Source organism: Leucopleurus acutus (genome assembly GCF_964270905.1).
Source record: "Leucopleurus acutus genome assembly, chromosome: 2".
NCBI classification, from domain to species: domain Eukaryota; kingdom Metazoa; phylum Chordata; class Mammalia; order Artiodactyla; family Delphinidae; genus Leucopleurus; species Leucopleurus acutus.
The window spans coordinates 103,487,778-103,504,007 of NC_139143.1; the positions used below are offsets into that span (position 1 = coordinate 103,487,778).

The following is a 16,230-nucleotide window of genomic DNA, read 5'->3' on the forward strand; positions in this document are numbered from 1 at the left end:
AACCACTCAGCTACTGTACCTCTATAAACTCATTTTCAAATTATGCAATGATTTGAAAGGCTTGAAAATGGGTGCAGAATAAAATTGCCAACAATTTTTATGTATGGATCATTGAAACATACTCTATCCTGATTTACCCTTGATAGATAGATAGATAGATAGGGAAACAAATGTAAAAAGAGAAAGACAGAGTTAGCCTCAAACATGCTCTAGAAAGTTATCCCAAAGAGTGTCAGACATAACTCTGTAGTTTTATCTATTACCTCAATAGAAAAGTTCTGTTTTCTGTTTCTGCTAGGAAATAATGGAAATTCAAACTGTGGTTACGATTGCTAGGGTTATCATTAAACTAAAAACCCTCAAATAGGGCTTCCCTGGTGGCGCAGTGGTTGAGAGTCCGCCTGCCGATGCAGGGGACGCGGGTTCGTGCCCCGGTCCGGGAAGATCCCACATGCCGCGGAGCGGCTGGGCCCGTGAGCCATGGCCGCTGAGCCTGCCCGTCCGGAGCCTGTGCTCCGCAACGGGAGAGGCCACAACAGTGAGAGGCCCGCGTACCGCAAAAAAAAAAAAAAAAAAAAAAAAAAAACCCTCAAATAATTCCCCCTTCTTTCTGCTATTCTGCAATATCTTTTTTATGTGTGATCCATCTCTTCAAAAGAAATTTTCAAATTTAGTTTTCTTCTTGTTATTGAGGTTTTATGGGAAAAAAGCCTCAAGTAATCATACACACATTCACTCATATTCATAATATCAGGATAAAAACAGATGCAATGTGATGCAAATCCTTGGGGATTATAACTTTCAAAAGTATTTGAATCTTAATTGAGATTTCGTGAATTTAAAATATACATATTTATATATACATGAAGAGTGTTCAGTAAAAGACTGTAGAGATTTATACACAGTATGTGTCTGATATCTCAAACAATTTATCCTCTTTTTAATGTAGAAGAAATGCCCATATCTCTAGCTCATATACTCTAGTCCTTAGGAAATATAACTTCTAGAAAAATCAACAGAAGACAAAACTCAAGTTGCATTAGTGGTGTAATTGTATGAGAGGGTGGTTGACAACTCTTCTCCATCTTTTTATCTTATGGAAAACACTTACATTTTCCAGCTACAAAAAAAAAAGCTTCTTGAGTATAGTTAAGTTATGAAGGGTGTATGAGAAAGTTAGTCATTTACTCTTTCTTTGCTCTTGTGAGGCAGCTACCTCTTTTCTTGAGCTCTAGAAAACAAGTATTTGGAAACTTAGAAATAATGCTTTTCCCATCCCACTGTCCACCCATCACTGAATTCTACTTCAGGTTGACAGGGAAACTACATTTCTGGTTATGGCTGTGTGTGAGGAGGAGAGATTTCAGCTGTGTGGGGTCACTAGTGGAATATCCCATTTACAAGAAAAAAAAAAAAAGAAAAGAAAGCCTCTTCATTTATTTATATGTAGTATTTTAGGTGACCAAAAGCCCTAGATAGATTAAAAAACACATGAATATTTAACCAAATAGATTATTTCAATAGGCTAGTTTAAATGACAGTGCATATATGTATATATAATAGCTATAGACTGTGTACCTTGAACAGAAAATACACATTGATAGTCTACATTGCAAACTTTCTTTAAAGCACTACATACAATATCAAGTCCTCTGTCAATGACAGCAGACGATTCCAGGCACTATTTGTTTCATAATCCTATATCTAGCTGACTTTACTTCTCTGAAGATCAAGATACCAGCAAATGCTGAACCGGAGCAGGAGAGTCAATCCTTGTTTGGATAACAAATTTCCCACAAAATATCTCCCCAAGCCCCAAGGAGCTGTAGTGATGTCATATCCGTTGTCCAGGTCTCCACACCTCTCTCAGCTGTTACTCCCTTTATCTTTTTCTTGGGTCAAAACTTTTGAGGTGGTCTGGCTATATAGCCGCGGGAGAGAAGGTAAATTGGGGCGCGCGGCTTGGAGGAGCTTCAGCACCTCGGTCAGCGACCATTGCAGCTCAATCCACTCCTAGAGCTCGCGGACTCCCAGCCCTGAGAATGCCTGCGGAATGATCGCCCCCCAGGGCGGCTGCCGCTACTGCCGCTGCTGCTACCGCTGCTGCTGCTACTGCTCCTGCCGCCGCTTCTGTCTCCACTCAGCTCTGACTGGCAGGCAGAAAGTGCAACTGACGAAGGAAAGGTCTCTGCAGTGAGAGTGGAGTGGCTACATAAAAGAGAGTAAACAGGGGCAAAAACCCAGATCAGAATGCAGGCGGCATCCAACCTACTCAATCTCCTGCTGCTGTCTTTGCTTGCTGGATTAGACCCTTCCAAGGTATGGGCAATATTTTAACTCTTGTTTGAAATAAATGTGCAATATGTAACAGACCGACCAAAAATGCATTTAATTATATAAAAAAAAAAAGCAGCATGAAAGACAGCTCTTCCAGCTATCTTGTGGTGTCTGGCGTATCCCCACTGCTTGGAAGATAACAAGGTGAACTACCCGAGGAATAGCTCCACAAGGTAGAGTCCCGGAGAGAGGGGAGAGGGACCAGGAGCGAATATAACGTGTATGGGCAGCGGGCAATGCGGCTCTTGAGAGAATTTAGCTTATTTGGTATCCAAGTGGTTAATGTTCTCTTCTGAAGTCGGACGGGTAATGCAAAGGACTTAGCAGTTAAAATAATGCAATTTGTAATCATGTATTAGGAGACGGTGAACCGTTTCTTTGTTGAAAGCAGAGAAGCGTTTTCCAGCTGATCCTGGTCAATAATACTCCCAACGCAGACGTGCTGCGGTTTGTGTCCAAAACATTTGGGATGCTGCTTGTAACACACAGGGCAGAGCAGCAGAGCTCCACTCTCTGTCGTGGTTGAGAGGCATTAGTGAAAGGGGCTTGTGTTTGTTTCTCTCTTTTCATTAAGGAAATTACGGGGCACTGAGGAAGTTCTGATTACCAGTGTTAAGAAACAGGAAGTGAGAATCCTTTCAAACTAAGGAGGGCAATAGGAAGGATGAGTTGTCTCATATCTGTTGAACTCTGATAATTATCCAGTACTGGCAATTAAAGTGAATGCTAACCTCTTTTGATAAAAAATCAGAAAATATGGAGAAATATTTTCAGCAGTGTATGAGAAAAGTTTTGAGGATAAAGTGAGATAATTTGAGAGCTTCAGCATTCTAAGAAAATCATAACTATCTGGAATAAGATATAATGCATCTAGTAAAAAGTAAGGAAATACAATTTCAAAAATTAGTTTACTTCTTTGACTGTTCAAGAGCAATTTGACACAATAGGAGAAATGATGTCATGTTCTAAAACCATTTAAAGTTGTATTTTGGAATATTATAAAGTTATTTTAAAATAACTGTGTAGTGTAGAGAAATTGTTTCTTTTCATAATTGAACTAAGATATAACCAAGCATAGCCTAATACTGTGGTTGACTGAATATTTCTAGGCCTAATATAGTAGAGAGTGAAAATTTAGAATCATATCATCTATGCTTATAATTATTTCTGTGTACTTTTCATATTTAGAGAGACCTGATAAGAATAAGATCATTTCCTTTTAAAGCTATGGTTGTGATATTAAGACAAAATAATAATTTTGTCTTAATATCCTTAATGGGATATTTCATACACTAAGGTGTAGCTTTAAAGCATTTTACATCTAGGTACAAAGTGTTGATTCTGCTTTCATATTTTTTAATCTTTCTTTTTCATTTTTTTCTCTGGATCTATAGTAACATATTCCATTGCCACTCTCATTATATTATGTTTGCTACAACTTTGAACACATTCTACTATATATCTCATCTGAAATATTCTTGGTAAAACATTTTTAAAAAGCAAAGCTAATTACTGAGTTACTGCATAAAAAAAATCACTTGACTTAAAGTGAGTTTTATCATTCTTTAAAATGAATTCGGAAATGCAGAGCTTTACTAACAACTGCATGTTTCATTTGATTTTTCTGATATCTTTAAATGCATAAATATCTTCACTTCTTGTACCCCATTCTTTCCCAAATTAAAAATATATCAACAAAGAAGAGCTTCTAATAAATATTGAGATAAATTCTCCAAATAAATGACCTATTTTTAGTCGTGACTTTTTCTAGTATTAATAAGTTTATTTCCATGTATTCAACAACAGAAAACTTTTCTTCAGACTTAATTTTGTCTGTTTGGTACAACTGAGCTGAGAAATCCAGGAAAGGAAAGGCATACATTAACTTTTCAAACTGTCCTTTTCAGTTTCTAGATATTGCAATACAGTATGCAAAGAACAGCAGATAGTATTTGTTATATACTACATATGACAATATAGAGAATGTTAAAATGTTCATAGCAAGTGATTTTAATGTTGTAAAAAGGTCTTTGGACTAGCAGACAAATTTTGTTTAAAAAAGTGAATAAAACTACTTTTGTTATGTTTTATCAAACTATTGAGAATCACGAAACTAAATCATCTCCCCTCCCCCAAATCACAAATGGCACCACTGAATTCTCAAAATGATTGTCAATTAGGTTATGAAATAGAAATTTTCTCAAATTTTATTTTTTTACTAACTACTTAAGGGTTTAGATAATAATTAACATCCATGATGCAAATTACGTTTGGCAAAATTGAAATTAAATTCCAATAATACAGTAGCACAAAATACCACAGTTTGTGGACAAATAAGTGATGAAATTTAAATATACAAAAATTCTAAACAGCTAATAAAAAAATTTTTATAATGTTAGGACTGATATATTTCAAAATCATACTTTTAAATGAATTCATTTAAGTATTATTCTATATTATTGCATTTTATATTTACACTACACATAAATCATGCATGGATACACACAAACTGGCAATATAGTAGAGCTATTAAAATTGAATAGACTTTTTTAGGTATAGGATTGTCACATATATCAAATATTGGAAATCTAAATTTTAGAGCATGCTTATTATATATTAATTTATCTGAAACAAAAAGGCTTCTAACAACAGTAACAATTCCATTTCATGGAAGATTATATAATATTTATGTTTATGATCATTCTTCCTGAAACTTACAGATCATATATGACATTTTATAAAGTGCTTAGGTATCACTATCTTACAGCAAGATAAATCACTTGAAAGTCAAATTTATTGTTAATTTTTTTAAAAATGCCCAAACGTTTATATTCACAGGATGAACTTACTTTCAGCATCCACTTACTTTCTTTTCTCTCATTTAATATACCAGAATATTGGTAAAATTAGTATTTTCTTTCAGTAAAGGAAGGCAATTCAAAAAAATCAATCATTTGTATTTTTATATAGACAGATTATCAATTTTCCTCTCAAGAAAATCATGAGAATTATGTTTTCTTAATTAAAATCATATTAACAAATTTCCAGTTCCATTTACAAAAACTCATAGGTGTATCCCTTTGCCCTTTTTAAGAGATATTAATTAATTAATTTCATTTGTAAAGGAGTATCTGAACTACAGGCAATATGCCAAATCATCATTCATCCAATAAGTAAATTAAGAAAAACCAAAAGCTTGTAAGAATTCAATTATTGCTCAGTTTTATAGAGAAAGGACTATTTCTGTGCAGGAAATTCCTGAGGGCGGCTGCTAGATGGCATCTATGTGCTTTTAAACAGAAGGCACAGAGTTTAGTAATGACCTTGATAGTAGGAGAGTGAACCTCTTCTTCTTTTACAAGAAGATTTTTAGCAGACCATTATTTGAACATTATAACAAAACAGTAATCCCTTGAACCAGAACTGTGAATTTCTCTGCTCCGCAATGCTGAATTATAAAGAAAGGAGGTATAAATGTGACTGTGCAGATTTCAAATAGAACATTTACACTGGAGTAAGACACTTGGGGAACAGTTAAAAAGAGGTGACATGGGCATAGCCACACACTGCAGTGAGTGTTATACTTTTAAGCAGTCATACCTGTGTGATAAATATATTGCAAAATGCCCTAGCATGCTTAGATTGAGAAAGCATTCACTATCTCCTTACTTGGAAATATATTAAAGAACTTATCACCATGGTACTTGCTGACACTACAGACATAAAGTGAAACAATGATTCAGCAATAATCTTCAACACCAAAGTGTTTTTTCTATCTAAAACAACTCGGCCAATTAGAACTCTTGCCTTAAATAAGACAGTTGCTTTAAGCCATATAAACACAATGGGAAGTAAGGGAATTTCAATAATTATATTGTTATATGCTTCATAACATAATATACCATGTATAACTGCCTTTGTGTTTTGGTATTGCTAAAAACAAAACGATGAAAGACCTAAATTGTCTAGAGGTGGCTTTAGTATATAAATCTAGTTAAAGTTTATTTTCTTATAACTTTAAAATGAAATTGATAAAAGCAAAAACAGCAAGAGAAATAAACTGAGATCAGTATGAATTTGCTTTAAAATTCATCTTAAAAATCTGTCTTCTCGGGCTTCCCTGGTGGTGCAGTGGCTGAGAGTCCGCCTGCCGATGCAGGGGTCACAGGTTCGTGCCCCGGTCCAGGAAGATCCTACATGCCGTGGAGCGGCTAGGCCCGTGAGCCATGGCCGCTGAGCCTGCGCGATCGATCGGAGCCTGTGCTCAGCAACGGGAGAGGCCACAACAGTGAGAGGCCCGCATACCGCAAAAAAAAAAAAAAAAAAAAATCTATATTCTCCTGTATCTCCTGTATGCCAGAGACATCCTCTGTACAACAGGATCAACTCAAATTAGAACAGAAAATATGGATCGATGGCATCTGGCAAGGATCTGTAATTACATACCAATAAACCCGGATATGGTAAAAAATGAAAAGCTCAACACAGCCCACCTATGTTTTGAAAGTGCAAATGACTTTGCTACTCTCGTTTTATTCCATCCTTCTTAACCCAATTAAATATTTAGTTTGGAATGTAAATATTCTTTCTGACTCTTTCTCTTGGCAACTTGAAAAGGTTAAAATGGTACTGCGCTCCTTTATTTTTTTTAAAAAATTCTTATTCCTTGTAATTTTGCAACAATTCTCTTTAGAAAATGACTATTGTGATGATCCATTCTCTGTTGGGAGGGAAAGCAGCACAAGAGTGAGAAACAAAAGGGTCAGGATTCAGACAAAGTCCCTCATTTTTCATCCCTAATTTGCCACTGATATGTATATATGTGTTTGTATTATATATATATAATAAATACTTGTATATGTTTATTATACATTATGTAACAAATACACACACACACACACATATATAACTTTGGGAAAGCTATGATCTCAGTTCTCTCACCTGTAAAATGAGGAATGTACATGCTCTTTTTTAAATTTTATATTGGAGTACAGTTGATTTACAATGTTGTGTTTCTGTTTTGTAAATAAGTTCATTTGTATCATTTTTTTAGATTCCACATATGTGATATCATATGAGATTTGTCTTTGTCTGACTTACTTCACTCACTATGACAATCTCTAGGTCCAACCATGTTGCTACAAATGGCACTATTTCCTTTTTTTAATGGCTGAGTAATATTCCATTGTATTTGTGTACCCATCTTCTTATCCATTCCCCTCTCGATGGATATTTAGGTTGTTTCCATGTCTTGGCTATTGTAAATAGTGCTGCAATGAACACTGGGGTGCATGTATATTTTCAAATGACGGTTTTCTCTGGATATATGCCCAGGAGTGGGATTGCTGGATTATGTGGTAGTTCTGTTTTTAGTCTTTTAAGGAACCTCCACATTGTTCTCCATAGTAGCTGTACCAATTTACATTGCCGTCAACAGTGTAGGAGGGTTCCCTTTTCTCCACACCCTCTCCAGCATTTATTGTTTGTAGACTTTTTGATGATGGCTATTCTGACCTGTGTGAGGTGATACCTCATTGTAGTTTTGATTTGCATTTCTCTAATGCTTAGCAATGCTGAGCATCTTTTCATGTGCTTCTTGGCCATCTGTATGTATTCTTTGGAGAAATGTCTATTTAGATCTTCTGCCCATTTCTTTTGATTGGGTTCTTTATTTTTTGATATTGAGCTGCATGAGCTGTTTGAATATTTTGGAGCTTAATCCCTTGTTGGTCGCTTCATTTGCAAGTATTTCCTCCCATTATGTTGTCTTTTTGTTTTGTTTATGGTTTCCTTTGCTATGCAAAAGCTCTTACGTTTAATTAGACCCATTTATTTTTGTTTTTATTTTCATTACCCTAGGAGGTGGATCCATAAAGATATCACTGCAGTTTATGTCAAAGAGTGTTCTGCCTATGTTTTCCTCTAAGAGTTTTATAGTATCCAGTCTTACATTTAGGTCTCAATCCATTTTGAGTTTATTTTTGTGTATGGTGTTAGAGAATGTTCTAATTTCATTCTTTTACATGTAGTTGTCCAGTTTTCCCAGCACCACTTATTGAAGCGACTGTCTTTTCTCCATTGTATATCCTGCCTCCTTTGTTGTAGATTAACTGATCATAGGTGCGTGAATCTATTTCTGGCTTTCTATCTTGTTCCATTAATCTGTAAGTCCATCTTTGTGCCAGTACCATACTTTTTTGATTACTGTAGCTTTATAGTATAGTCTGAAGTCAGGGAGCCTGCTTCCTCCAGCTCCATTTGTCTTTCTCAAGACTGCTTTGGCTATTTGATGTCTTCTGTGTTTCCACAGAGATGTGATATTATACACAGAAAATACTAAAGATGCTACCAGAAAACTATCAGAGCTCATCAATGAATTCAGTAAAGTTGCAGGATACAAAATTAATACACAGAACTCTCTTGCATTTCTATATACTAACAATGAAAGATCAGAAGGAGAAATTAAGGAAACAATCCCATTTACCATCACATCAAAAAGAATAAAATACCTAGGAATAAACCTACCTAAAGAGGCAAAAGACTTGTACTCTGAAAACTATGAGATGCTGATGAAAGAAATTGAAGATGACACAAATGGAAAGATATATCATGTTCTTAGATTGGAAGAATCAATACTGTCAAAATGACTATACTAACCAAGGCAATCTACAGATTCAATGCAATTACTATCAAATTATCAATGGCATTTTTTGCAGAACCAGAACAAAAAATCTACATGTTCTTAAAACTTCTTTGTTAAACTCTAGGATGACTCTATGCTATGGTCAGTATGTGTGTGCCCCCTCCCCTTCCCACAAGTCATATGTTGAAACCTAATCTCAATGTGATGATATTAAGATATGGTGCCATTGGGACATGACTGAGTCATGAGAATGGAGCCCTCATGAATGAGATTAGTGCTCTTATATAAGAGGCCCCAGAGAGATAGCTCACTCTTTCCACCATGTGAGAATATAAAGAGAAGTCTACAACCTGGAAGAAGGAGCTCACCTGACCATGTTGGTACCTTGACCTTGAACTTCCAGCCTTCAGAATTGTGAGAAGTAAGTATCTGTTTATAAGCTGCCCAGTCTGGGGTATTTTGTTATAGTAGTCCAAACAGACTAAGATATTCTGTTTAATACTATTTGATCATTCATTAAAAATTAACAGATCCTTTTGTAGAGTACAGCTTATAAGATCATAAATTTGTGAGACCTGAGGGCTTCACTCTCATGACATAATCACCTCCCAAAGGCCCCACCTCCTTATACCATCACCTTGGGCATTAGGATATCAACATATGAATCTGGGGGGAGACAAACATTCAGACCATAGCAGTAATGGAGAAATGACCATTTCTATGAACACAATTTCTTTGCTCTTTTCTCTTGGATTGCTTTTTCAGTCCCTCTGTTTATACTGGTTTCCCTGCTTTTCTCAATAGAAACGTCTATAAAATCCTTGAAAAGACCTGACCCTTAATTAGACACAACAGCATTTCTCCTGATGCTGCTCATCCAAATGCAAGTCCACCTTAGTAACTCAAGAATTGATTCTCTCATACGAAGGGTAAAAATAGATGAGAGCAATTGTATAATATCTAGGATAGACCCTACCCATGAACACCTCATATTTAAGAAGAAATACACTATTTCAAAAATACCTGCACACCATACCTTAGTGAAGTTTAATTTTAACTCATGTGTTACTTACTCAAGAGGTTGCAAACCATTTTGGGGGAAGAGGGGTCCAAGACACAAAAACAAAATTAGACCAACTCTATCAATAGTGCCAGTAATTTAAATGATGCTAATAAAAATACTCAAAAATATTGTCAAAACAATAGATTTTTCTAAAAACACATCTTTTGTGCTTTAAAAAGAAGGTGTTGTAAAGCATAATCACAAAGTTACGCCTTCTTTTATTCTCATACCAAGCCTTCAGCAGAATAAAAATAAATTCAAAGAAAAGGATCACAGATGCTGCTATGTTCATGCTTTTGCCTCTCCCTGGAAAGCTCTATCCTTCTTCTCCATATGTCAAAAATTTACCTATATTTTAAGATGCAACTCAAATATCATTTCTTCCATAAATCCTTTCCTGACACGCCCTGCACCCCAGGAGAAGATAATCCTGATCAACTAAGAACTCCTATAAGAAAAGAATGATGTTTTATTTATCTTTACCTCTACAGCCACTGGCACTGTGTCTGACACAGAATAGGTGTTCAATGAACACAGACTGAATTGTATTTCTTCCCCTCCAAGATTTATAAAGCACTCTATTTCCAATCACTCTTACTATACTTACCACTTTCTTTTTTTAAAAAAACTGGTTATTTATTATATTGTGTCTCCCCTACTAAATTATAATGTACCTGAGGGCAGGCTCTGTGTCTTGATCATGATCTTATCATTTCCTATCTATCAGCTAGCACAGTGCCTATTCAGATATAATATTTATCAACATTTGTTGAATGAACAAATGAATAGATGAAGAAAAAACGTTAAAATCCTAGGCTAAATAACTTATGGATATAATCTGTGTTTTTGGCCCATGCTCTCATCAGATAATATATTAGGGGTAGGGAAGTAAGACAAATTTTAAGAACCTTGTTTTTAAGGGTTTGGAATTCCTACCAGGTTATTTATCTTGAAGAATGCTGCAAGATGATGTCTTTTAAATTTTTTGATTAACTTCCTGTCTTACCTCACCATCCTTAGTGCTATTTTTGACTTTTGGTAACTCCCTGGGATGCTACAAATTCAATACTCTTGTGAATTACTTGCTGTGTTTCATGATGCTTGTTGGCAAAGTTAGCATATCCTCTTATTCCTTGGTGTATCTATAAGTGTCCATTTTATTTGCATAAATTTATGAGTCTAAACATTTTATTAAATGTGTGCTTATTGTTTTGACTATCTTTATTTTATGTAATGTCTTACCTTATTGGATAAATTAGTATATTACCTATATTTTTCCACCTCTTTTAGGGACTGAATTATTTTTTTAAGGATCTAAAATATTCCATTGAAATTATTATCTTACTATATATTCTTATAATACCACAATAGGAAGATAAGTAGTATTGGCTCCATATTTGTACTGCATTACTATATAAGCACAACACTCCCAAAGAGAATAAAGTTAAATGATTAAAAGCAAATAGAAGTAGAGTTAGATTTATCTGAATTAAATATAATCAGAAATTCAAATTTTTATAATTAACTTTGTAGGTTAAAATGCTCTGAAAAGAAATATCAGTAATAAAATTGTTTCAACAGCACAAATAAACAGCTATCTAGATAACTCCATAGGAAGGACATAAATTGAATAGAAGATCCTTTTCATTTTTCCAACTAAACTGAATGTGATTAAGAAGCATTATCCCCTGATGATTTAAATAGCATTACTAGAGAGACCAGTTCCAAAAGGCAGGATTTCTGCAAATAGAGATCAGCACTGGATATGTTGATTCACTGGCACCAAAATGTCACTGATGAAATGTTGCCTTACAAAAGACACCGTTGCTTCTGGGAATGATCTATGTCTATGGCTGCTTATGGAATTGTTTATCTGGTGAGTATTTTCACACCTACATGCGTTTTGGGGCACGATGACTACATCTTAGTGCATATTATTGTAGTACTAAACAAACTGAAATATTATCCAGCTCAAGACACACTAAAGACTTTTTACTATACTTGTTATTATTTATATTTTGCTACAGATGTATTCTTCTTTACAATAAGCTGAGTGCTAGACCAAGTCAGGGGATAAAATGACTCTAGTTTGACTGCCATATACCTTAAAAGATTCCAGGGATAAGTAGGAGGAAATGTACAGAGTGCTATGAAGCTCATGCCAAAGAGGTAGTTAGTTATTGTAACCTATAGTGACTCAAAGCAGGGCATATGATACTTGAGAGTAAGGAATCAAGTGGGTTGAAGGAGTCAATATTTACTAGTAGTGCCCCCATTGGTGCCACCTGTCAGGAAAAGCAAGAAAAGACTCCAAATCTAAATATTTGTCCTAAAATAAAAATGGATATTAAGAAGTGATGAAATTATAAATGAGCTTACATGCAGCAGGAAGGTGAACACATTCAAATATAGTTAAAAGAAAAAGAAAAATTGAGGGGAGGTAAGCATTTATTTACACATCAAGGATGCAGCTTTTAAAGATGATATACACAACACATCTGCCAATGCTTATTTAACCATTTCAAGTGACGTTTATTGCCCCCTGTAAACACCACACACTCAAACACACACACACACACACACACACACACACACACACACACACTCTCCTACACAATGACTGCATTCATTAATCTGAGACCTGGATGCCCTTCTATTACTAACTGTTTAAAATAGGGTCTCTGGGGCTTCCCTGGTGGCACAGTGGTTGAGAGTCCACCTGCTGATGCAGGGGACACGGGCTCGTGCCCCGGTCTGGGAAGATCCCACATGCCGTGGAGCGGTTGGGCCCGTGAGCCATGGCCGCTGAGCCTGCGCGTCCGGAGCCTGTGCTCCACAACGGGAGAGGCCACAACAGTGAGAGGCCCACGTAACGCAAAAAAAAAAAAAAAAAAAAAAGGGTCTCTAATTTAGTTCAACTGATCTTTAATATCTCTTGGTAAGAAGAAATAGAAGGAAGAAAAAGGCATGAAAGCATTCTTAAATTCCTTTTTTATTTGCATCTAAACACTGCAGATAGAAATAAAATAGAAACATACTTCATTTTGTCCATCTGTACATGGTCATTGCCTTTGGAAAAGATACCTCTCAAGGGACTCAACCTAATTAACATTAATTTAACATGTAAAATTAAGATAAAGGAAGAGAGAAACTATATCAAATTCTGAACAAATTATATAATTAGGAAATTAGAAAGTTCACAGTGGAGTGAACAGAGTACTAAATTAGGAGTTAGAAAATCTGAGGCCTAATATCAACTCTGCAACTATCTAGTTGTATGGCTTTGGGCAACTCACTAAACTTTTTTGGTTTCCATTTCCTCATGTAAAAATTAAGGATGCTGAACAAAGTGCTCTTTTATATTGGTAGGTCATCCTAAAATGGGGCACATTCATCTCTTCTAAATGTAGTTCATCAACCCTTTCATCCTCCTTCCTTCTGCTCACAGACTCTCAGGTTGTTAAAATTAATGATAACAATCTAGGCTTCTTCTACTTTACTGCTGAAAATTAAAGTTATGTCATTGAGCAGACTATAACAATTCAGTTGTACACACATAGTGACACAAAAAAATAAATGTCAAAACATATAAGGTCATTCCATATCCCAAGCATCACAGCATATTTTACATTTATTTTGTATCATTCCATTAGCTTTAGAAGATTTAATGAAAAACAAATGAGTGAACAACATTGTGTATCTACTGTCTTTATCTGACAATAGTTAAAGAGACTCTTAGAGTTACAGGAAATATAAAGGCCATCTATTTTAATTCTGCATAAGGCAAAAATCTCTATAACACAACTGATGGATGATTAGCTAGCTTATGGCTATGTGTTTCTAATATTGGGGAGTGAGACAGTATTCAAGTAATTAGACTACTTTTAATCAAAAATAATTATTAGAAAATTTTTTATTGAGTTATGACTTCCAATGATATTTTCTAATACTGAGTTACAACTCTTTATGTGGCTAAATATAGAAAGAAAAAAAAGTATATGGACTGTAGTAGACAGAATAATGTCCTCCCAAAGATGTTCATATCCTAATCCACAGAACTTGTGAATATGTTACCTTATATAGCCAAAGGGAATTTGTAGATTTGACTAAATTAAGAAACTTGAAATGGGAAGATTATCCTGCATTTTCTGATGGGATTATGTAGTCAAAAAGGCCCTTTTTTGTACAGCAAAGGAAACCATAAACAAAATGAAAAAACAACCTACAGAATGGGAGAAAATATTTGCAAATGAAGGCGACCAAGGGATTATCTCCAAAATTTACAAATAGCTCATGCAGCTCAATATCAAAAAACAAACAACCCAATCAAAAAATGGGCAGAAGACCTAAATAGAGATTTCTCCAAAGAAGACATACAGATGGCCAAGAGGCATTTGAAAAGATGCTCAACATTGCTAAGTATTAGAGAAATGCAAGTCAAAACAACGAGATAGACCTTACACCAATCAGAATGGTGACCATCAAAAAGTCTACAAACATTAAACGCTGAAGAGGGTGTGGAGAAAAGGGAACCGTCCTACACTGTTGGTGGAAATGTAAATTGGTACAGCCACTACAGTGAACAGTATGGAGGTTCCCTAAAAAACTACAAATAGAGCCACCATATGATCCAGCAATCCCATTCTTGAGCATATATCCAGAGAAAACATGGTTCGAAAGGATACATGGATCCCAATGTTCATTGCAGCGCTGCTTACAATAGCCAAGACATGGAAGCAACCTAAATGTCCATCAAGAGAGGAATGGATAAAGAAGATGTGGTACATATATACAATGGAATATTACTCAGCCATTAAAAGGAATGAAATAAAGCCATTTGCAGCAACATGGCTGGACCTGGATATTATCATACTAAGTGAAGTAAGTCAGACAAAGAAAGACAAATATCATATGAAATCGTTTATATGAGGAATCAAAAATATGACACAAATGAACTTATTTACAAAACAGAAAAAGACTCAAAGACTTAGAAAAAAAACTTATGGTTACCAAAGGGGAAAGGTAGGGGAGAAGGATATATTGGGAGTTTGGGATTGACATATATATATATATATATATATATATATATATATGTATATGTGTGTATATATACACACACATACACTACTATATTTAAAATAGGTAACCAACAAGGACCTACTCTTTAGCACAGGGAACTCTGGTCAATATTCTGTAATAACCTAAATGAGAAAATAATTTGAAAAAGAATAGATACATGTATATGTAAAACTGAATCGCTTTGCTGTTCACCTGAAACACAACATTGTTAAACAACTATACTCCAATATAAATCAAAAAAATTTTAAGAAACATACAATTCGGGCTTCCCTGGTGGCGCAGTGGTTGAGAGTCTGCCTGCCGATGCAGGGGACACGGGTTCGTGCCCCGGTCCGGGAAGATCCCACATGCCGCGGAGCGGCTGGGCCCGTGAGCCATGGCCGCTGAGCCTGCGCGTCCGGAGCCTGTGCTCCACAACGGGAGAGGCCACAACAGTGAGAGGCCCACGTACCGCAAAAAAAAAAAAAACATACAATTTTTTTTTCCTTTTTACAAAAAACGGTCCTTATAAGAGCAAGGACTGATGCTCAGAGTCAGAAAAAGAGAAGATGACAGAAGCAGAGATGAGAGAGAAGCACTTTAAAGATGCAGGAAGGGGCCAAAGCCAAGGAATGCAAGCCACCTCTAGAAACTGAAAGGCCAAGAAAATGGATTTTTCTGTAGTTTCCATAAAGGAATACAGCCTTGCTGACATTTTGATTTTAACCTCATAAGATTTATTTCAGACTTCTGCCCTCCAGAACCATAGGATACTAAATTTGTGTGTTTAAAATCACTGAGTTTATGGTAATTTGTTGTAGCAGCAACAGGAAACTAATACATTAGTCTAGATGATAATAATTAATATGTAAATACAAAACGTAAGTCAGCCAAATAACGCTACAGTCTGTACTGGTGAATATTAAGATTAGAAAGACCATAGATATGAAATTACAGTGAGGTCTAGAAATTATAAAGGTAGTATAGAAATTAAAAATCACTTACTAAAGAAGACTTACTAGATTACACATAACCCTAACTGAATTACATGATAGGTTACTGTGTCCCCTAGTTGATATTTGTAAGACACAAAGTGATGTTTGTTGTTGTTGTTAGGTAAAATCTGCCT

At 35.4% G+C, this 16,230-nt stretch overlaps 1 protein-coding gene across 2 annotated transcripts in view; it reads left to right on the forward strand.

The window, feature by feature from the left end:
* Positions 1-2,250: 2,250 nt before the first annotated feature.
* The window catches only part of OLFM3 (olfactomedin 3), a gene marked incomplete at both ends in the record, with an annotated part of 195,660 nt that continues 181,680 nt past the window's right edge, over positions 2,251-16,230 (forward strand). The window contains one exon of one of the 2 annotated variants that reach the window (XM_082834039.1): positions 2,251-2,319. In XM_082834039.1, coding sequence (XP_082690165.1) covers positions 2,251-2,319 — 69 coding nt within the window. Of the gene's footprint in view, positions 2,320-2,469; positions 2,482-16,230 lie in introns of those variants that run through there. The other variant, XM_082834040.1, reaches the window with a different exon arrangement.